This window comes from Triturus cristatus, chromosome 6 (genome assembly GCF_964204655.1).
Source record: "Triturus cristatus chromosome 6, aTriCri1.1, whole genome shotgun sequence".
Classification (NCBI taxonomy): Eukaryota; Metazoa; Chordata; class Amphibia; order Caudata; family Salamandridae; genus Triturus; species Triturus cristatus.
In genome coordinates, this window is record NC_140589.1 from 1427898299 (window position 1) to 1427921471 (window position 23173).

A 23173-nucleotide genomic window follows, 5' to 3' on the forward strand; every position below is an offset into this window, starting at 1 on the left:
TCGTTGTTTCTCACTTGGGCCGGGAAATCTGAGGTATGATGGCTCTGCTGGGGAGTGCGATGTCAGGGCTGGCAGCTGATTGGCTGAGTTTTGGACCAAATAATGATGAGGTTTGGTTACCAAATATGATTCCCTATGGGATTGTTCTATGCAGTTTTTTCTAGTACTGCTATGGTCATTCTGTTACCGTGAGACTCCCACCATGACGACGGGGAAGATACAAGCATGTGAATCTATGAAAGATAATACTGGAGAACCATAGTGTACAGGTAAGTAAGTAGTTTTTTTAATAGAAAGTAAAATCACAAGAGGCAGTATACAAGGATGGAACACTCCGGAAAATTCGCAGTTATGAAGTCTTTTGCATTTACCACTTTGCAGTGTCTTGCATCCTCAATGGCAGCACCATGAAGGTGAAATGCCTGTCCACATCCAAAAGGGTCAGCAGTGCTTATTATTCATGCCTGGGGGGGGGGGGGGGGGGTGGTGAGAATCTACGTTTTCTCTAAGAAAGCAAATGTTTCTGTGGCCACAACCATGATCTCTAAAAGATCAATTGTGCTGAGATATCTCCATTCTTATATCTGCTGTGTGTACAATGAGAGTTGTTGAGAAAACACAATTATGCACTATCTTTATGCTCTGACCATATCCAGTACTCTGCAAATTTCACACAAGTGTACAGTTTTCCACATCTGGGACTTTGAGTGCTCTCTGCTGTCTATAGTTGGCACTCTAAGTGAGGGGTAGCCTCTGCAACCTTGTATGGCTGACTTCTTCCCGAAAACCTTAGATGAGAAGAAAAATGTCCACAAATAACTCCATCCAGCTGATTTCTATATAACCCACTTCACAGCATAATAAACATTGTACGGGTTCCGTGGATTCAGTACCTCTTGAGAACCTGGGAGACTCTGTGCTTTAGAGTTCTTTGGAAAGTGTACACACTAGCAATATTTTTTGGGCTTTGATTTGTACCCAATGTTCAATGTGATGTACATGTCGAGTCTCACTAGCCACCTTCCTGCAAAGGGACTCTTATACAGGTTAAAAATTTAAATGGCTACTATCAAACGGCAATTAGGTTTTCTCTGTGATGCAATGATACCAAGCACAGTAAAAGTAGAATCCGTGTTACCAATATAAATGATATATGCCTGGCCCCAGTTTTGTAAGTTAGGCCAATTCTGCACTGAGTCCTGCACACTCTCGTGCTATTCTGAATCCTTTGTTTGGCCTGGCAAGTAACATAAAAAGAGGTCTAACCACTAAAGTTTCAACACTTACATCTCCGCACAGAGAGTTAAAAGAAAGATCTGCATACCTCTTAGCACACAGCAGCGCAGATTCCATGATGTTGAATAGAAATAGACGCAAGACCTCATAGACAGAACTTGGAAATGCTACATTTAGTTGTGTTAACAGTACAAGCCTATGTCTGGGATTATGGAGGCACCAAATGATAGTTTTCAGAAATCTGTCAAACTTTCATGGACAGAATTGTTTTTGATTTACAGCTGTTGAGGCAAATAAACACCTACTGAAAATCTTGAAGAATTGTGTTAAAGTGGCTTACTTCAATGGAAACTTAATTGGCACGTGTGAATGTGATATGTGTTTAATTGTTTGATAACCTATTCACTGTTCTTCAAAGCTATACAATGACATACAGTTGCACAGGCGATGAATTTAGACTTTACAATCAAATCTTTTCTCTAAATCTAGTTCATTATTGTTAACGGACAATATGACCAGACGAGTCATCTTTGATTATAAAACACTATACGCAGTCCTCTGTGACAACAACAGAGGTTAGATAAGTAATAATTGGGAATCCTAATGTAATTCTTACAGTTCTGCAGCTGTTTTAGTTGAACATTTATAAACCTCATCAAATTACAGTGCTCAGTCATCCTATGCACCATCATAGTTTTGGGCAACCCTGTTTTCTTTACAATTTCGCCAATTTTAGTTTCGCACCTATATTTTCGAATATTCATTTTCCTTTTACTATCCCGATATCTGTAACGTAAATCTACTCACTTTCGCGGTTACCTCATTTAAGAATGTCTTTACCAAATTCAAAAGACTTTTCTGTGAAAAAACTATTAGTATATATGGTTGCCATTTTGAGGAGAGGTCCTTGAAAAAACGGAGCAGGTAAGCCAATAAGTGGACCGCAGAGCTTGAAGTGGATTTTGAATAATTCTTTCTCTTCCAGTTAAAACTATCTTAGAAATCTTAAACATTCTTAAAAATACCAACCTCTGCTTGACCATTTAATTTTATCCCTGCCCGAATACACAAGTAGCATTTTTAAGAGACAAAGTGTATATTTCGTGCTCTGATATGTATGTTTATTAACTAGCCATTGATTGTGACTTATTAGACTGCAATTCAAATTTGGGCAAAACATCGCTCTTTTTCAAGTCCTAAGCTAACCAGTAGAAGCAAACCTACTGTTAGTAGTTTAGTGGGGTCTAGCTTTCTTTTTGTTTTCTTTCTTGTTAAAGACAGAATTTCACTTGCAGAAAGATTAGCCTTATCAGAGTGCTTCTATTTCAGTTGCATGTTACATGGATTGGTGAAACTATGTTGGGGTATCTTATTCCTGGAGCAACATGGAGATTTCCTCAATTTACTATAAAAATGGTGCCCATTATTTGACCAGTTTACTGGATAAATGATTTGACAAGGTGTAATGATCAGTATTTGTTATAAAATGGACTACTGTTCTTATGTGTCGGTTGGCCAACGCCTGAACTCCTTCCCAAGTGCATTTGCCAGTGGCAAGAGTTTAAAAGCATCTTCTGGTGCTTTGTTTGCACCAGAAGCATTCTTATTTTTTATTTTGTGCTCCGGAAGAGCTTCCAGAGCATCAAAGGTTTTTTCTTTTCTTCTTCTAATGGAAAATGGCAATCTGTGCGAATGGATCAAACCGTGGTCAATGGCCATTGACCTTAGTTTGATCCGTTCCAGATGCGGGCGTTCGGCCCAGCCACACACGTTGGCACACATTTTTATCGGGACTAGTGAGGGAACGCTGGGTGGTAGGAATTGTGTTGATTCCAGTTGTTTTCATCACAGAAATGTGAGGAAAGTTTGTGGTTTGTTTGGTCAAAGTTTGAGGTTTGCAAGGGTTGCTGGGTAGGATTCCCCTGGGTGTCTAGTTTTCAATCATTCACGGATTTGCTGTGCTTCCCTAGGGCTCAGCCGAGCTAGGGTCCAAAATAAATAGCTACCCACTTGGCAATTAAAAGGGACAGTTTTCAGTGGCAAAAATGTGATGTGTCCGTGTTGGGTTTTGGGTCCTTGCTTGTCGCTGACACTATGCCTACCCACCCAAGTGAGGTATTGTTTTTTTATCTGAGGAGACTTGTGGGGGGGGTTGAGGAATGCTGGGTGGTGGAAAATATGTCGCTCCCAGCAGAGTCCAGAAATTTTTCTCTCGGAAATGCAAGGAAAATGTGTGCTTTTAGTCAAGGTTTGGAGTTTTGAAAAGCTTCTGGGTAAGAAAACTTGGTGAGAGCCACACAAAATACCCCACCCTGGATTTTCCTGGGTGCCTAGTTTTTAAAAACGGTGCACATATACTAGGTTTCCTTAGGTTCCGTTAGAGGAAAGGTTCAAAATATACTGTTTCCCACCAGTGAGGTGCCATTTTCATTGGGAGACATGTGGGAGCATAGAATAGTAGAACACCTGTTCTTACCAATTGCATTTCTCTGCATTTTTACTATTCAAATATAAGTTTGTGTGTAGGAAAGAAGCCATTTTGAAAAATGCCCTCTCAACCACATGCTAGTATGTGCACCCACAAATTCAGAGGTACAAATAACCACTTCACCTAAACTCTATATCTGGTGTACATTTCAGAAATGCATAGGTTTCCTTTAAGTATTTTACACTCTGTTTTAACTATATAAATTGTTCTATACTCGGCACACAATGAAAAAGCATTGTAAGTAGCAGCTCAGTTGTTGGCTCTGGGTATGCCAGGTTCTTGTACAACCTACAAATCTATGTATCTCCGTGACCAAATCGGTCTGGCGGACCTAATTGGATATTGCTTTCGTTTATCAGCCAGCATGAGAAATAAGTTACAAAGTTCAGAAGTTGGCCTTTTTTCCTAATCATTTTCACTATTTTTTATTTCAACAGTTAGTTTCTTTGGAGAAGCCTTGAGGGATCTACACAGATGATCCCTTGCTGAATTATATGGGTTTCACACCATTTTACACTACAAACTGAAAGTTTGTTAAAAGTGCATAAATTAGGGAAAATGGGATACCTCTATGGTTAAAAACTGAATACATTTTTGTTCAGCTCACCATGTTCCTGAAAGGTGGGAAGATGGTGACTTTAGCACAGCAAACCTTTCGTTGAATGCATGGTTAGGGAAAATAAACGGATACTTTTTTGCGGAGCACTCCAACCCATAGAAATAGAAACGAACAGTTGAAATTAAGAAAAATTTCAAATGAGTTGGAAAACCTGTAACTTCTTTTAAATAGGACAGATGTTTAAAAACAATATACCGTTACACCCGCTGGACCCTTCTGGTTGTAGGAATATATAGGACTTTTAGGTTCACCAAGAACCCTAGAAACCCAGAGCCAATAACAGTGCAGCGTCTTGCGATGGTTTTTCATTGTGTACCGTCTTGCGATGGTTTTTCATTGTGTACCAGGTATATAGCAATTAATTTGGTAAAATATAAAGAGTGAAAACTAGGTACCAAAGACACCTATTTATTTCTGAAATGGGAACAAAATATAGAGTTTGAAAGCAGTAGCTATTTGCACATCTCTGAAATTGTGGGTACCCACACTAGCTTGTGAATTATAGGACATTTTTCAAAGTGACTTCTTTTTTACACATTGTCTTGCATTTGGAAGGCAGAAATGCATCGAAAGTCAATATAGGTAATAACAGGTTCTTGTGGCATGGAGGTGCTGGCATTTTTTCTTTGGGGGGGGGGGGTAAAGAAGCGTCATCGCAGGTGCCTAGTGGGCTCTCTGCCTCCTGGGGCGGTGGGGGGGGGGCAGAAAGATTGGCACTTTTTTGGGGGGTTGGGGCATTGGCATGCCCATTCTGGGCAGGCCCCACCCCTAGCTATTAAAAAGAAGAGAAAAAAAGAGAATGGTCCCAGACCCACCAGCCTCCTAGGGGGCAGAAAGGCTGGATTTCGCTGGCGGGGCTGGGGGGGTGACATTGTCATGCTCTTCTTAGGTAGCCCCCACCCCTATAGCAAAACAAAATAAATCTCTGGAACTAGTGGGCTTTGTGACCCGGGGGGGGGGGGGGCAGATTGGGGGCTACTGCAGAAAGACTGAGTTGCCCCTCAAAAAATTGGAGGGCGCAATGACCCTTGCCCAACAGGCCGCTCCCCCTCCCTGGTGTCTAGGGGGTGGATCCCTACTTGAGGATCACCCTCCTGGGGCGATCCCCAAGCAGGGTTCCACTAGGGAGGGGTAACATTTGAAAGGGGATATTCTCCCCTTTCCATTGATACCTCTCTTGACTTTTTACGTGCTCAGGGGCTGAGATAGCCCCCTGAACACGTAGAAAGTGAATCTTACAGGAGAATATTGGCTCATTTCAGTTTTGGTTTCTATGAAATGACGTCAGCGTGACGTGTGCTGATCGTCATTTCACAGAAACCAAATAGACACCCCCGGGAGCTGGGGAAGCTCTTCCCCAGCTCCCGAGGCTATTCTGGGGAAAATAATCCCTCTGGTGCCTGCACCAGAGGAATTTCCGGTGCCCTGTGTAAGGGCAGCTGGGAGCTGTCCTGAGCACACAAGCACCGTGGCTCAGGACGGCTCCCAGCCATCCTAAGCCCCCATAGGATCTAACTCTTGTAACAGACAGCTAAAGCTGTCTGTAGCCAGGCGTTTAAAAGGGTCTATACATTCAAGACTGAGGTATTATGTAATGAAGAGCCAGATTGCCCACACCTGGTTGGAAATGGTTGGCTCTAGCTGGACGTTAAAATGATTGCATGTTAAGTGTTTCCTGTACCTTGGTTTCTATGCATATCCTTTAAAGTGTAATCCTTGCCTACTCGTCTTCGCTAACCATGCGAATCAAAGCCCAGAAATTAGTTTGTAGGTATTTCACTGAAATATACACTGGTGCCAAGTTAGTAGTATCCAGAGATATGGATGATGCTAGTTGCAAGTGTTACTCAGTAGCTCGTAGTCCCTTACGTCTGGGTGAATGCTTATGTAAAATGTCGATCAACCTCTCGGGACTGCACGTCTCCAAGCATGCTTCTTAATATTTGTCGATTAATTGCCTTTTTTCCTAAGAGAAAAATTGGTGCGTTATTAATTGAGTCGTATCATTGTCTTAATTTTGGATAATTGGAAGCACAGATGATTTTGTTGCTTATTCTCTGATTAGCACTCAAAAATTAATTTTTAATTTTAAATTAACTTTATGTTCTAGCCATTCAATAACACAACCTTTTCATTCTTGAATATTCTTTTTCAGAAAATGGAATAATAAAATCTGATAAAGTTTTTGAAGTAATGCTGTGCACAGATCGTAGACACTATGCAAAATGCAATCCGTATATGGACTCCCCACAATCAATAGGTAAGCCTATATGTACTTAAATACACAGTTTCTTTAGAGGAAATGTTATAGCATCTGGTTTATTGTCCATCTTCAAAATGGCTTTGTCCTTTCCAATAATTTCCTTTAGCCTACCCAGAGTATTTAGAGTTAATGGGCAGTTTCCACTACTTCTTTTTTTCTCTCACCTGTACACAATCCTCTTTGCTGCAGTCTCTAGTCATATGTTCCTTTTTAGCTTCTTTCGAACTATAAACTGCGTTTTGTGTTTTTAAAAAAAGGGCACTTTCTTCCCTCTTCTTAGAAGACCTGTATGACTTATTTCTAAAACATTTGGACAGTTGCATTTGCCAGCACTTACAATAAGGTCATCTGTTGGAGAAGCATCCTGAGCACTGTAAGGAGGCTAGTGCTTTCATGTGAATTCTTCCCGTACCAGAAAGAAATATGGTGGATGGTTGTCAATATAGCGAGGAGGGTGTGTTATGATAATGTGTGACGCTAGGCATACAGACCTGCATTGTATTCATTTACAGAAAGTACACTCCATATACCTTATATACACAAATATTTTGAGGATGCCTACTCTTCTGTTGTGACTGGCCTGAATTAATATAAATGTCAGTTTTATTTTGTGACTTTTAGTCTATTCTATGTTTGGATTAAATGTGCTTTTCTGTGGTCATTCATGACTGTTATTTGGTTCTTGTTCTAGACGTATTATGTGGATATATGTTTGTACCCGCATGCATAATGACCACACCTAGTGTAGTGTAGTTCCTACCAATCTGTAGGATCTGTGCATTGTTTGGACAACATAAACTAAGGGCTTGGTGTCTAGACTGATTCCGGACACCCCACCATGGTATGTTGGCCTATAAACCAGCTAGATCACAGTGCCACCGTAAGCCATCCTATCCTACCAGGGAGCAAATGTTTCCTGGCAACCACTAAACATGACAACCCTGACCCTTCAGGGATTGTAGAAACCGTAGAGAACCTTTCGCTCAGTCACTCATGCTCACTTATTCTCAGAGAAATATACAGAAAATAAACAGTGGGACATTTTCAATAATATTTATTGTACCAATGTTCTTGCATAAAATACGTGTGCTGCAATGATTAGTAGACCGAAGCAGATAAGCATGATTACAAGCACTAAAAGCGTAACTAGTAGGTAGATTTCTACCATGGGGATGAAAAAATGTATATACGCAGGCATATAAAACAAGGTAGTAATCGGACGTACTCCTACGATGCGGACCCTACTCTAAGTGTACCTAGAGTGCGTGTAGGTGTAAAGCCAAGAATCCCCCCAAGGGATAGAGTGAAGGACCCCTTCTTGGTCACGAACAGGACACCCCTCATGAGATGTCAGACAGCTGTGTGGTCAAATAGCTCCCATTCAGGAGCAGCTCGAACACAGGATGAATCACAGCAGCTGGAGAACCCTTCAGATAACAAGACAAGTTAGCCATTGAAGGATTGCATGCCCCGTGGAGAGAAATGTCCTTGTAAATCTAGGAGCCGCTTACAGCGTTTTAATAGTCGGAGCCACTTAGGAAAAACTTCTGTATCCTCATTCCTGTATCTAAACCTGAACGGTAATTCCCAATACTTGGGCGCAATCCTTCCCCTAGAGCTTCATATCTGCCTACTTGTTGGTTTTGGAGCCAATGTTGGAATTGAAAGGTCGTGACCGGTAAGGTAATGTGACCATGGATTATCCAGTCAGTGGATGGTGTCTCATCCACGGTGAAAGGTAATTGGTTTAATTTTTCAATGTGCAACATGGTATATTTAATATCTCTACATGCCATTGTTATCTGTCTTTCTGTTAGATCGTATGCTAAAAACAGGGTTGTACGGTTAATGTAGCGCCATGGCACATGGCCAGAACGTAACACTTGTACCATCCATCTCAGTATTACTATGGACCATAATTGTGACTGTCCATGTTGTAAAATAGACCTGTCCTGCTGTATTATGTCAATTGCGGAAGACACATTGTTGCGCAGTGAATAAATTCTGGATGATGATGTGGTCATACCGTTGTCAACCAAAGACCTTTCTAAATTAACCCTATCAATCTAGCACTATCTCTCAGCCTCTTCTGTTGAGAAATCTTCCACAGCTCATTATATATTCCATACAAAAAACTCTTTTGACTTGGGTTCTGAGGACTTAATAAAAATCCCTGCAATCCATGTCATCAGAAAGACTGGATAAGTGTTGCTTCACCTGGGAAAGTGTTGAGGAATTTAGCCAATCAGGGCACAACTTTCCAACACTATATGACGTCACCACCCTCAAGTGTTCTGTCTGTACATATTGCTGATCAGGCCTATTGATCTTAAACCCTTTGGTGTTACCCAGGAATCTATATTGACACCCCTTTTGTGTCCACAGGCCAATCTAACCGTCTCTTTCAATTGGAGTCTGATGAATTGAAAGAACCATTACATATCATGGCATCTAGTGTATCCTCACTAAAGTGTTTAAAGTGATGCCAATTCTTGAATTGTGGGAATACTTGGTGTGTTCAAATCCTTTATTCTTTCTATACCAAGGCATGAAGTTTCTTGCACTGTCATGTTCAGGATAATCATTTGATATGGTATGAGGCATGCTCTAAATATGGCCTCCGTTCCCTGAACCTGCCATTCTTTTGTCCCCCAGATAGACTTTGTGTCTATTGTGCCTTTCCAAAAGTCGAAACCCTGAATAGACAGTTAGGAAATAAAGGAAGGAGAGTATATCCGCTTTGTGTTTGTTAACATATTTTTTCATGCAAGTGTAGGCGCAAGCCTGTAGTAATAAGAGGCTGGGTTTAATGTCTCAAAACCTGAAAAATAAGCAAACTTCTGTGCAAAAGTCTTTGAACTACCTTTTGGAAGTGTTGGGCAGTGTTCTCGTGTGTAATTATAAACCGCGCGCGTGATGCTAGCTTTGTTTAAATTATAAAAATGGTGACCATAATGCTGGTCACAGAACAGGTCTCCAAAATTACTTGTACCATCATGCAATTCATCATGCAGCTGATTGCTCTAAATCTGAAAGCAAATTATGCACAGTTTCAATGTCCCAATCATCAAAGAAAGTACTAGAGATGATGTAATTTAATAAAAATCTTAAACAAGTAAGGAATCTGCAAAGGTTCAGTAGGACCATACATATCATATGATAACCTGTCCCATACAATTCCTACAGGAGCTGGAACTGCTCTAATGTTCACCAGGGACAAATCCCGTAGTTCACGGTGCAATGATGCATGTGGTTTAAGAACCAAGGCCATGAGTTGTACTGCAGAGCGTTCTGTAAAGTACTAGGAAAAGTAATCCAATGTTTTTTTTTTGTAAACTTTTTATTGATTTTCAACCACAACCAGGTATCAGCACATGCCATATGATTTTAACACAAGTTAATTCCCTTCCACCGCCCACAATTTCAATTAACATCCACATATGAAATTGGCAAGGAGCATTACAAATCGCTGAGAGTATTTCAAACCCAATTGATCATAGAACATAGCCCTATATATAGAGATATAGCTTCTGGTACAGGAGAGGCCGGAGACCGGAGACCGGGGGGCCACCCCAATACTAAATCTGAGGTGGAGAAGCCTCTGTTGCTGCCATCAGCTGGGCCATCCGTGCACGCCTCTCCCTCTGCAGCACCACCGTTGGGAAGACAAAGATATCACCTCTGTATTTATTCCATTTACCCCATTTATGATCCCATTTCTTGGGTCATCCGCGGCCCTTGAAGACTGACTTTTCCGCAATCATTGCGGTATCCAGATCTCTTGCCCATGCACCCTGGATCGGGACTGCCTCCACCCCCCAGTTTTGTGCAATGTTTCGCTTTGCGATGGTGAATCCAATTGAAGCCCAAACCTGTTCAGCCTGAGAGAGATCTGTCGCCCCCCAAATATTAAGCAGGCAGAGGCGAGGAGATCGTGTCAGGGACTTGCCGCATGCTCTCTTGAGTTGAAGGGCAATCCTCGCCCAATAATCTTGATGTGTGGGCATTCCCACAATATGTGAATGAAGGTGCCTACTTGATTGCAATGCCCGAGACAGAGCAGGTCGGGGCGTCTACCTATCCGGATCAGGAGGTTAGCGTTAAAATGGACCCGATGAAGGATCTTGAGCTGTAGGAGTCTCATGCACATTGGGATGGCCACTTCCCGAGGAGCCAGTCCTCATCCTCTATCAAACCCAGGTTCTTCTCCCAGCTCGTCCTCAACTTTTGCATCGGATCTGCACGGTTGTTGACCAGTTTCCTGTAGGTGAGTGAAATGGCCTTGTGATCCATGGGATCCAATAACAACCGGTCCTCCAAAGGGGAGGAGTCGGGGAGTAGGCTGTCGCGCGGCAGAGCAGATGATATAGCATGACTAATCTGCAAGTACCTGAAAGTCTAGGTTTGGGCCAGCTGGTATTTCGTCTGAAGATCTGCCAGTTTCCCCTTTACCCACATATCCTCAACCATAGATATCCCTATAGTGTCCCATTTGTCGAACCCTGGGCATTTACTAAGTTTTCCCAAAATGTCTGGTTCCCATAATGGTGTCGCCTTTGTCAAACGCCTATGCCAGCCCAGTTTTTTAGTAACGGCATGCCAAGTCTCGACTGTGCGAGCAGTGGGGCCGGTTAAATTGAGTTTACGGGGAGTAGTATACAGCGCTCTGTTGTAGCCGCCCCTTCCCATGCGCCAATGATCCGTTCTAAAATTGGGGTCATCGTGGGGGCCGAATACCCACCTATTGATAGCAATCAGTTGGGATGCCTGGTACTAAAGTCTCAGGTCTTGTAACCTAATGCCCCCGTCATACCAGCCCATGGTGAGTTTATTCATGGCTATCCGCGGCATACAGTCCTCCCACAATAAACCCCGTAGTGCACCCTCGATCTGAGAAAAGTAGTAATCTGGGACGGGGTTGGGGGTGTTCTGTAATGCGTACAGAAAACGCGGAAGTGCAAGCATCTTGAACAGGGATGTGCGCCCCAAGAGAGTGAGAGGGAGACGTTGAAGGGGTCCGAGCAGGTTTCGTTCAAAGAAGAGATCTGTGTCCGGGGTGACAAAAATGCCTAGATAACGAAAACCGCTGGGAGCCACCGGTATCTCATAGCCCCGGGGACTAGCTGGGGGAGCACCCCATAGCGCATACATCTGGAACTTGGACCAGTTTATAAGATATCCTGAATGGGCCCCAAAGATATGAGGTATCCATCGCAGTGATCGCGCTGGGGAAGCCAAATACAAGAGTATGTCATCCCCTTAAAGCGAGATGCAGTCCTCGTGGCTCGGCGACCATTTAAGCCCCCGTATCTCCGGATATCCCGGGACCCATACAGCCAGGGGTTCCAAAACTAGGGCAAAGTGTAGCAGAGACAAGGGACAACCCTGTCTCGTGCCTCGGTGGAATGTGAAAGTGGCGGAGCGATGGTTGACGACCTGCACCATGGGTTGCGTATAAAGTAATCCGATCCAGCAACTCAATTTTGGTCCAAATCCCATGCAAACCAAAAAGGCGAAGAGAAAGTCCCAGTCTATGGTATCCAATGCCATAGAGGCGTCAAGCGAGAGTAGGATTGCGTCCTCGATGGTGTGAATCCTGCCAAGGACCCCGTGCACCCGTCACAAGTTCCGGGCCGTGTTACTCCCTGGCATAAAACCGCACAGGTCCGTAATGTAGGGGGGGAGTCGATTGGCCAGGATCTTGGTCTCAGCCGTCAAGAGAGAAATGGGACGGTATGATTTACAGTCGTCAACCGGTTTATTCGGTTTGTGGATTACCACAATAGCCGCCGTACGTATCTCCGCTGGTAATTGACCTATCTCAAAGCATTCAGTATATAGGTTCAAGAGATGTGGAGTCAGCAATGTCGTCTTGGGTTTAAAAAGCTGGATGGGAAGCCTGTTGGGGCCCATCGCCGTGCCGGACCAGATATCATATATAGCCTTTTGGATCTCCGTCCCCGTGACATCCGCCTCAAGGGCCTCCCTGTCTTCAGGAGAAATAGTCTGCAGCTCAAGATTGGCCAGGAGATTAGCCGACATCGTAGCCTGAGACGTTTGTGAGCTTGCATAAACGCCTCATAGTGGAGCGTGAAAGCGTCCGCTATGAGGTGAGGATCGGTGAGGAGCATGCCCTCTGAGTTGGTTATCGTGTGTGCCCATCGAACTGCCTGTTCCCTGCACTCCAGCCATGCCAGAAGCTTGCCTGTTCGTTCACCCTGCTCATAAATCCTATGACGGGAAGACAGAGCACGCACCGTTTGGTCCTCCAAGAGAAGTTGTCTATAATCCTGTCTCTTGATTGTAAGGCTATGCTGAGTTGTGGGGTTAGGATCACGCGCCACCGCCTCCCCCAGGTCCGATATGTCCGGCTCTAGCTCCGATACCCTCTTTGATCATTCAGCTCTATGGCCCATCATAAGGAACAGTGTCCTGCCTTTAATAACTGCCCCAATGGCACCCCACAGTGTCACTGCCGTGTCAACAGAGCCCACGTTTTCAGCAAAATAATATTCCGTTGTTTTGCGGAGAGCCTCCTTAATATGTGGTATTTTGAACGCCCATCGCTGTATTGTGATGGAGCCCAGGCTCCCCATTCGTGGAACGCTCAAAGATGCCCAAACAGGGGAGTGATCGGAGATCCCGTGGGCCAGGCAGCCCGATCCAGTGAACAGATGGACATCTTGGGCATGTGTGAATATGTAATCAATCCTAGACTGGCTACCGTGAGCCCCTTAATCAAATGTGAAGCGTGTGTGCAGAGGGTTAAACCATCTCCATATGTCTACAACCCCCAAAACGTTAGAGAACCCAAACGAAGAAGAGCCACTCGGCGGGCCCCCTCTCGGCGAGAGACGGTCCAGGGAACCATTCATAGTGAGGTTGAAATCACCTCCCCAAACTAACACCCCCAACGGAAGTTCCAATAGCAGGGCCCCCACGTCACGTAGCATCCGACTCAGTAATCCAGGGGAGGCATATACAGCAACTACATTAATGACCCGACCCTCCCAGGTGCCCGAGGCTGCGGCATATCTACCCAGATGTGTCTCCTGCAGCAACACCAAGTAAAGCTCATTTCGTTTGATACATTGTAACACAATGCCTCTCTTCATTTTGTTCCCCAAGCCATGAACATTCCACGTGGATAAATGGAGTGTTAAATCTGGAACCATCACGTCAAGTCAGTGGGAATCCGAGAAAGCCAAGTGAGTCTTTGAGGCCCGAGGCTGCCTGGATGGATAATACTTGCATTAATGACAGCGGAACTGAGTGTACAGGTGGAGAGTTCAACATTTGAGTGCACTGATACCAAAAACCAAAAAATATATGAACATGAAAAACAAATCCCACCCCCCCCCCATCCCCGAACTGACCTCCCCAACCAACCTGCCTCCCTGCATGACGGACCTAAAACCACCCGCCTCCCCTGACTTGCAGAGTGCCTGTCACCCACCCTCGTCAGCTTCAGGAACGCGTCCAACCCTGATGAATACAGGCCTCAGCTTGGCCCGCAAAGCACAAGGGTTCGCTCTCCTGTAACGGAATCTATAAGGAAGTTGGCACGGAAACTGCAAAGTACAAAGACAACGTTTATTAACCCTTAAGGGTGGTCCTACAATCCACACAACACTCTTCAGTATTGTAAGGAGTAGCACAAAGAACTTGCGTACACAGTCCCCTTTTATACACAACAGAGGGGCTCATAATGGGTGGATACAACATGAGGTCGAAGAACATTACCGTTTATGGTCATTCTCGATACTGAATCAATACATGGGCGGAGCTAACACACTCTTTGAGCCCGCGAAAACACATGGTCAAGCAAAGCTAATTATAACAGATGTGGTCAAGTCTGGGCATGCGCCAGATGGACAAGAGAGCTATTTATAAACTGTTACTAGGCAGATTACAGGAGCAACTAACACAGAGGTCGGACTCTCCTCGTGACGAACACGTGGCAGCATGTCAATACAAAATGGAGTCCGGACTTCTGTCAACATAACGAGGGAAACACGATCTAAAGGGGAAGCATTAATGTTTTCAGTAAATGCTTAATCACATTCTGCTTTAATTTACAACAACCCCACTCCCTAGAGCTTAGAATAAAAAACCAGATAGCTAGCCCCGGCCCAGATTCCCCAGTGGCGGAGCAACAGCATTAGGGTTCGACATGCAAAAGATTAGTGACGGAAGCGGTCTGAGCGTCAGAGCGCAGCATTCCCAAAGAAACAAAACCAAAGCAGTATGCACATTAAGCGTCCTCCGAAAGCGCGGGGCCCAAAGCCATAGCATGTCAGACAGCCCTCGTAGGCCGTAAGGGACATGGAGAGCCCCACAGAGGCCACTGGAGAGGGCAGTTGTACATGATCATCCCGTAGGGATTTGGGAACTCGCCTCGGATGGAGGTGGGGATTGACGGTACTGAAGCCACTCGTTAAGTTCTCCAGTTAACGATGTCGACTTTTGTGGTTTCTTGCCAACAGTGCACCAGCCATCGAGCCAATCCGAGGCGTATTCCGGCCTGGTGAAAATACAGGGTTTACCATCAGATTCGATTTTGAGTTTTGTCGGGAACAGCATGGCATATTTGATCTTGTGGTCTCGGAGAGCATGTTTCACATCTAGGAAACTCCGGCGTTGTTTCTGGACTCTCAAAGTGAAGTCCGGGAAGAATGATACTTTACTATTCTAGACAGTCAAAGGGGGCCGTTCTTGCAGTCTGTAGAATCACGTCGCGGTAGTTGAACACGCGGGCCAGAAGCGGACGGGGTTGGGCCCCCAAGTTTAGCTCAACCCCTTGGCACACAATGGGTTTGCTCGATCGAAAAGCATTTGGACAGGCCTCTCGGTTGGAGGTGCTTCAGGATGAGATCCTCAACATAGAGATCAGCGGATGGCCCCTCGCCCGCTCCGGAACGCCAAGAATTCAGACATTAATGCGCCGCATTCTTCCTTCATACTCGTTGAGTTGAAGCACCATCGCCTCGTGAGAGGTACGCAGCTCAGTCACCTGCTTCTTGAAGATGGCCGTGTCAGCTACCAGATCCGTTGTGGTAGTCTCAATGGTATGTACACGATCGGCCATTTTTCGCATATCTTCCCTAATGAGGGCCACTTCGTTGCCACAGTGTCAATACGGTTTTCAAGAGATGTTCGCACTGTAGTAATTGCCGCTAGAAGGTCTTTGTTAGTGGGCTCAGAGTCATCGCGTTGGTCTACGACATTGCCCGACTTCTCCTCCTGAGACCTTTGCCAAGCAAACTTCTCCAGCTTGGCTTGCGTCGCATTTCGGCTGCTGCGGCATGTCGCCATGTCAGCCATGTGGAAGGAAGCGAGGAAAGGCTAGGAGGCAACCACTACTGACCACCGGCTGCCGTGGAACGTCCCATGCGGCCTCTCCAGCCCCACGGCAAGTCTGCAAGACTAGACACCCCTTAGTTGTCACCGGGTGCATAGCTCACCCCCCACGTGGCACTGATTATTGGGGGGGAACCCCGTAGCGAGGAGTCAACCTGTCTGCCAACACTGTGACTGCCGGGCCAAGGGATGGTCACAGGGGGTCTGGTCACAGGGCAGTGGTGTAGCGCCGGGCGATGGTCCCCCTGCGCAATGTGGCTGCAGCCTGCGGTATTACTGCAATGTGTCCCATAGTCCAGGCGCACGCTCGCACACCGAGGATATATCGATGGGCCCACCAGGAGGACCGCGCTGTGTCAGATAGTGGTTGGAAGGGCGGGCAAGCAAGCTCTCAGACCGCAGCAGTATTGGGGCGGGCCCCAGCGCAGAGATGATCGCACTCACCAGATCACCCCCCCCCCCCTCCCCCCACCCAAGATGTTGAGGATCATCCAAGGACAGTGCGTCACAGCGGCGGTTGGGCTTCGGGGGGAGTCCCGGCTCAGGACGGGACTTCGCAGTCCTCTGTAGGCGAGGCAGCACCAAGGGAGCAACAGGAGCGCCAGTCGGGTCATGGTTCCCCCTTCGCTCGAACGCCGCAAGTCTGGTCCTCTGCTCCGATGCTGGGCACTGGTGCGACCCGCACCGATCAGGGCGCGGGCCGCGCAGCTCGATTTTTCTGTACTCCGCTGCACAGGTCGCCACCACGGCCTCTCGTGTCATTCCGCCCCCGCAGAGCCTTACTTCTGGTCGGCCTGCCCGCTGCTGGTGAAGCCGACGTCTGGAGCGTCCCCCTCCTGGAGCGTGCGATCAGCCTCAAATTTCATCCTCATCCGGGGAAGCAGCACCGGCAGCCGTGGAATCACTCAGGGCAAGGATCGGGCTGAGGCAGATGAAATTAAACAGATTTTTCGGGAGTGGCGCATCAGAGCTCGGCTACCGTGCGGCCATTCCCGTCGGCAGTTGGCCACGCCCCCAAGTAATCCAATTTTAATACAGACATGTGTCCAGGTAACCATGAAGCAAGTCTTTTGCAGCCAAAGATAAAAAGCATAAACTCATAGCTTGAAAAGGAGAGGCTGTGTTGGCAGTTTAGGTTCACTTGGATCTGATGAAAAATCATCATAATGCACGAAGTAGCAAGATGCTGCCCGGTCCATTCTTGGCATCTCAGCACATTTTGTAGAAATGGGAGATGACTCGATCTGTGGCATGTTTACATATGTGTTGTCATTTTTTAAAATTGAAATTTCTGTACTTGTTGATTGTACAGTTGTCAGGCCTCAAAATCCCAAAAATGTTACTAGACCTGCAGGTCTAGTCACTTAAACAGTCTACTCGACCTAACTATAATGCTCTTGACCCATTAACTGGTTTCAAATGATGGTATCCTGGGCTAGTATTTTAATTCACTGAGACTCCATTTTCTTCTTTATCACATATGAGAACACCTTCAAATACGTGAGTTCAGCACAAATGCTGTACAGAAAACTCTTGTTTGATTTAAAAGACTAAACATTAGCTCCATATAGAATGCAAATCTAGCCACATATAAGATACACTTGACTGCAGACTTGCCTCTTAGTTCACATAATGTATTGTCATCAGGGCTTGGCCAGGAATGTTTCTCACATCATGTTTAAAAACTATCATTCAATTTATAATAAATACATAACTTAAGCATAAAGTAGCAGTCCACTGTTATTTGAAATCAGCAGATTTTACATTGAAATGGCCACAGAATTTGTCATTGATGTGGTTTTAAAACTATTTATAGTGTACAATGTTTGGAAATAAAGTTTCTGCAAATATTTATCATTTACACATCCCCACGTGTTCTGATTTGTTTTCCTTCAATTTAAATATTTGTTTGCATCACACTTCTGAATTACTAGCTTTGTGTTCCTAAACTACGAAGGTAACCTCTCCGCCCGTTGCCTGGAGGACATTTGTTACAATTTATTTAATATTAACTGCTGGTCTGCAATTTTCTGAAATATTTAGTCCAATTTTCTGTTCCCCAATGTCCTCCTCTTGTGTTGTCATTGTCACTGCAGTAGTGTTTTATTTTAGTGATTTTTTTTATGGAGCTATGGTATGCACAATGTGGGAACTTCTAATCCATCATGCTTGATACATCATGTATGTCCACTTAGCTGAGGCCGATTGTTTCCCTTCCCACTACAAACGTCTCCGGTTTAAATGTGAGTAGGTGTCTCCGAGAAGGCATGACTAAACTACTCAGATTGATCGTTAAATAAGAGCCTAACCAACGCTTGTTGCCATGTCGCGTAGTTGCTACCAGTCCATAGGATCTGCACAGTTTGGACAACATAAACTAGTGTCTCGGTGTCTAGACTGATTCTTGTCACCCCCACAGGATATGCAGGCCTATAAACCAGCTAGCTCGCAAAGCCACCGTAAGCCCCCTACCCTCCCAGGGAGCTAATAGTTTCTGGCAACTAGTGGATATGGCAACCCTGACCCCTTAGGGATCGTGGAAACAGTACAGAACTTTTCGTTCAGTCACTTGACAGAAGGCGATAAATGGGATTACAAGCACCAAAAGTGTTAATAGTAGGTAGAGTTCTACAATGATGCTAAAACAATGTACAAATGCAGGAAAAAGTGTGTTGAAGGCTGCAATTGTTTGTTGCTCAATATGCCAGCAGCTGTATTTACAGGTCAGGCTTCTTTTTATTTCTGTTCTCTTAAGTCTTTTCCAGTCCTCCTGTTCCCAACTAAGTTTGTTTGTGGTCCTCCCAGCAAATCTCAATCTGTTGGCCATCTTGAACAATACCCTCACACACCACTCGTGCGTGGTTTAGGCTAATGTGGTGTTCGGGCAAGCGTATTTACCGGAACTCGTGCCTCTGGCCACATAGTTCTGGATGTTTCCTGTCGCCGGCAACTCTGGGATATGGGTCTGTCATGTCATCACTGGGACCTGAGGTCTCCCATACCCTGCCCCACGTTGTTAGTAGATCCCATTTACGGAAGTAAGGCATGACCACCTTTTTAGCAGGATTGCTAGGGCTCAGGGGATACCTGCGCTGCACAAGCTCTACGATGGAGTCATGCTCCTCAGTGCTCAGCCATGCCCCTGTGTCTGTTTTATTGCAGTTATGTCAGAGAGTGAATGTATAGCTGAGTAGTGGATGGATGCACGAGTGTAAAGAGGACTGTCAGAATGCGTGTATGATGACCTATTGTGTGCCTTAACACATCACTGTCAAAAGCCAGACCTATTGACATTATTGATGGTAATGAGGATAGAAAAAGAAATGGGGCTAAAATTTTATATTCACTCAGAATGTGGAAACACCAGACGTAGCCTCCATCACAGTCAATGATTGCAAGATGAAAATATTTTTCTCATATTAACTGAAGACTTCATTAAAACTGCCAATACTAGAAAAAAGCCATTTCTCCAACATTGGATCTCTTATATAACCACATGCTTGAATCATTACCTGTAGTCAGGCAGGGAATCCCCAGTACATTAAAATAACTGTATAAATCATACTTCTGATGGATACATCTGCCTGTGGATTCCTCCCCTTTTGAATTACCCCATGCGCAGCATTCCACTGATACTTTTCTCCAAAGCGCTCCCATGTAGACGAGGACGTCACAATGGAACAGCTCCGCACGCGAATCCGCGTGACATCATTGGAGCCATAAGAAGACCTCGTCGGCGTGCTGACGTCGGTTCCCTTTATTCCGTTCCGTCCACTCGCAACGGTTTTTTACAGGGCTCTCCATTTTTGAGAGTTTCTTTGTTGCAAGTACTTCGTGTAATTGTAGCAATGATCATGGCTACCCAGAAGACCAGTTTTAAACCATTCAGGGAATGTGGGGGGTCATATGTCTATTACTGACCCCTATGAAGATTATTTTATGGTGCCTTTCGTCGGACCAGGACGTTCAGGGGTGTCCTTCATGCAGACGCATGAGCTCAGAAGCCTTAAAGGAGAGTGAGCCCAAGCTGTTTATGGCCAAGGCGAAAAAGCAGAAAAGGGGCCGAAGGAGGTTGAGATCCATGTCCAAGTCGCCGACACTGCATACCTTGAAGTAGTCGTGGAAAGGTAAAAAGAAGCGGCGCAATGGACCTAGTCGTCAGTCATCGAAGGAGGAAACACCTAAGTCGGGATCTCTGATTTTCAGACGTTCCGCAAGGACAAAGTCTCTTTCTCCTCGGGTGACTCCGGCCCAGTCTCCAGCTCAGAGTCTCACCGGCGCCCAAAGAAACATCGCTTTAACCGCCGGCCACTCCACCCCCGGCGCCAGGGTCTCCGGTGCCGCAACCGAAGCCAATTAGACTGCCTCCTCGAGTGGTTTCAGAACCAGCTGTATCAGATCCAGTATATCTAGCCTTTCCGGCTCCAGGTACAGATCCGTCACAATTCCCTAATGGAATGGTTGGCATGTTTGCCAGACCGGCTAACACTGCTGGTGCTCCGGTTGTCCCCATGGGTCTGCTTGCCTACTCCCTTGGAGGCCTGCCACCCCTCTTCTCTCAGGCACCTTTTATGCCAGTGGCTACAGGGTGTTAGCCTCTCCTGACGCCGAGGTTCTGGAGGGATGAGTGCCATTGGACGGATCTTCTACGGTGCCGTCTGGCTCCGGTCCAGCGCCGACTCAAACAGTGTCTTCTACTATTCTAGTGGAGCTTCCATCGACGCCGGTCCCGAAGTTACTGGCGCCCCTGATGCCGGTCCCAAGGATGAGATCCAGCAGGTAAGCGCAAAGGCTGATTGAAAAGGAGGAGTGTGAGAAGCTGGCTTGGTATATGGTGTACACTTTGTAAGTGGGCACCTTGCACCAATCCAGACAACCTTTATGGGGATTTTAGTGGTCTCAGACGACCTTAGAAAGCTCTCTAAGTGGTAGCTGCAGATAGCAGCCTTCAGGCTTAGTCCAGAACGAGTGTAAAACTGCATGTTTACCAGAACATAATCTTATAGGTATAGATTAAGTGAAAAAGAACCACAGAGTGTATTTATAATAATGTATATTTATTATAAGACACTCACTAACACATACAGATATCTCCTAGCCGGAGATATACACATTGCACACAATACTTTTCAATAGAAACGGGCAAGTAGCAAGAAATACACAGTGGTCACCAGAGGGAGACCAAACCATCTACTAAAATAGTGGTATGCGGACCACAACTTGAGTCAGGCCTATACCCAGAAGACTTAGAAATGCCAGGAACCCAAGAAACCACCCGAGGTAAGTAACCAGGAGAACCATAGAGGCTGTGTGCTGATTGGGAACACGGCCACGGGTTCAGTGCAAGTCAATAGGTAAGTCGCAGTTGCATTTTTAAAGAAGGACCCTTCCCAGTTGGCCCTGAAGAAACCCTGTGGAAGACAGAAGGTTGGTAAGCCACCCCACCCGTGGATATCCTAGGAACCAGGATACCTACACCAGGGAAGCCGGGTGCATAGGTGTGAAGTGGCGTCAGAAACCTCAGTCGAACCCAATGGAGGACTTCAGGAAGATGTCACTGCTGGGGAAGGTGAAATTGGCCGGTGGTACCCAAAGGTGGATTCAAGTTGTGAAGTACCTGCCAACAGAAGGGACAGAATCTATGCCACTCAGGAGTGACCAGGAGGCACAGAAGACGAATGCTCACCGATGACGAGTGCTGCAGGAGAGATGACGGTGACCTTGGAGCTGCATCTGTGAGGACCAGGAGACACTATGGAAGACCAGGAGTCGTTCATGAGCTGTCCCATGTCGGATGTCGAGAGTTATGGGGTCGGTGTCCGGTAGCACCAACAAGCCTTGGCAACTGCAAATAGACTGGAAAGCGAAGAAGGTGCAGTGTCGGGACCAGCAAGGTCCAGGTGATTCACCACAAGCAGGGTAGTCAGGGCAGGCCCCGAGCAATCTGGGGAGCCCAAAGATTGCGAAGATGACCCTCAAGAGGACCCACAGGCGGTAAGCACATTTTGTCGACCCTCACCCCCCTTTTTTTTTTTGGGTGTGTAGCTATACCATGTCCAGAAAGACTTCAGGGCTCCGACTGTTCAGCGCCAGTAACTGCACCATCCCGGTGCCTCTGGTGTCTGGAACTCGACCACGACTCAGTCGTGCTCTGACTGCCGGGCACTGACTCCGAAGGCTTTGAGGGAGCAGTCCCTAAAGCTGCTTGCAGCCTGGCAAGCGACAACGCTCCAGGAGTTCCAAGTCCACTTTGTCCCATTCTACATCATCAAGTTTTATTTTATTTAGCGTAGTTACTTAAAACCATTGCTAAAAAATGTATTATAAAAGTTTGCACTATAAATTACAATTTTAAGAAGGTTAAAGGAAAGATTTGATAAAAAAATCAGTTTGATCAGTTCAAATCAATTGTCAGATGATCTGTCATGTTAGAAATACAAGATTTTGTAATTAGTGCAACAGCTTAGCGGCATTTAACCTTTTTACATTTAGGCAGTAAAATTGCATTGTCCGATTTAGTGCTGAGGCATGCCTACTGCTGATGTGGCATTTTCTTCTCTACTAGCCTCAGACTTTACCAAGCGACAGTTCAGCAGTGTGTCCTTGGGTGCAAAACACACCAGCACCGCTTGTCTCCATGTGCGGATGCCTCTGTAATTAAAAAGTGGTTTTAAAAGCTGTTTTCGTTGTCATTTCTTTACAGATGCAAAACAGATGCAGCATATCTTCCTATGCTTTACCACACAAACGGCAGATGAAGTAGACTTGGTTTTTCAGCCAATGGGGAAAGTGCTTTGTGCATGGTAGCAGGCCGAGTCGGTATTTTAATAGGTCTGGCAAATTCCAGGGCTAAGTATTTTTGGGCAGCAGAGGTGGAATAGGTGCGCAAGGTCATCCAGCCATGTGACCTCTTGGATAATGCTGCTTTGTCCTCGACCCAGCCTTGGCACTTTACAGTTTTCTTTACTGTTTTTTTATTTTTTTATTAAGAGACCGTGACTAGTAGGTGTTTCCCAGAGCTCGGTGAGCCCCAGGGTGGTCAGACTTGCTTGTAGATATTTTGCAGCAAGCGATGACGTATTATATTGTAGTTCTGACCACAGGCACCAGTTGAGGTTTCCTGGGTTTGATTTCCGTACTTTGTCCCAGAAGATGGATATTGCACCTTGTCTTGTGAAGGTCTGTTACTGAATGTGATCTGTGCTGG

The 23173-nt window shown here is 45.6% G+C and overlaps 1 protein-coding gene across 2 annotated transcripts in view; it reads left to right on the top strand.

Moving 5' to 3' along the window:
• PCMT1 (protein-L-isoaspartate (D-aspartate) O-methyltransferase) overlaps nt 1-23173 on the top strand; it is a 278511-nt gene that overhangs the window by 65000 nt on the left and 190338 nt on the right. For both annotated transcript variants that reach the window (XM_085612478.1, XM_085612477.1), the window contains exon 2: nt 6499-6603. In XM_085612478.1, coding sequence (XP_085468604.1) covers nt 6499-6603 — 105 coding nt within the window. The remainder of the gene's footprint in view (nt 1-6498; nt 6604-23173) is intronic.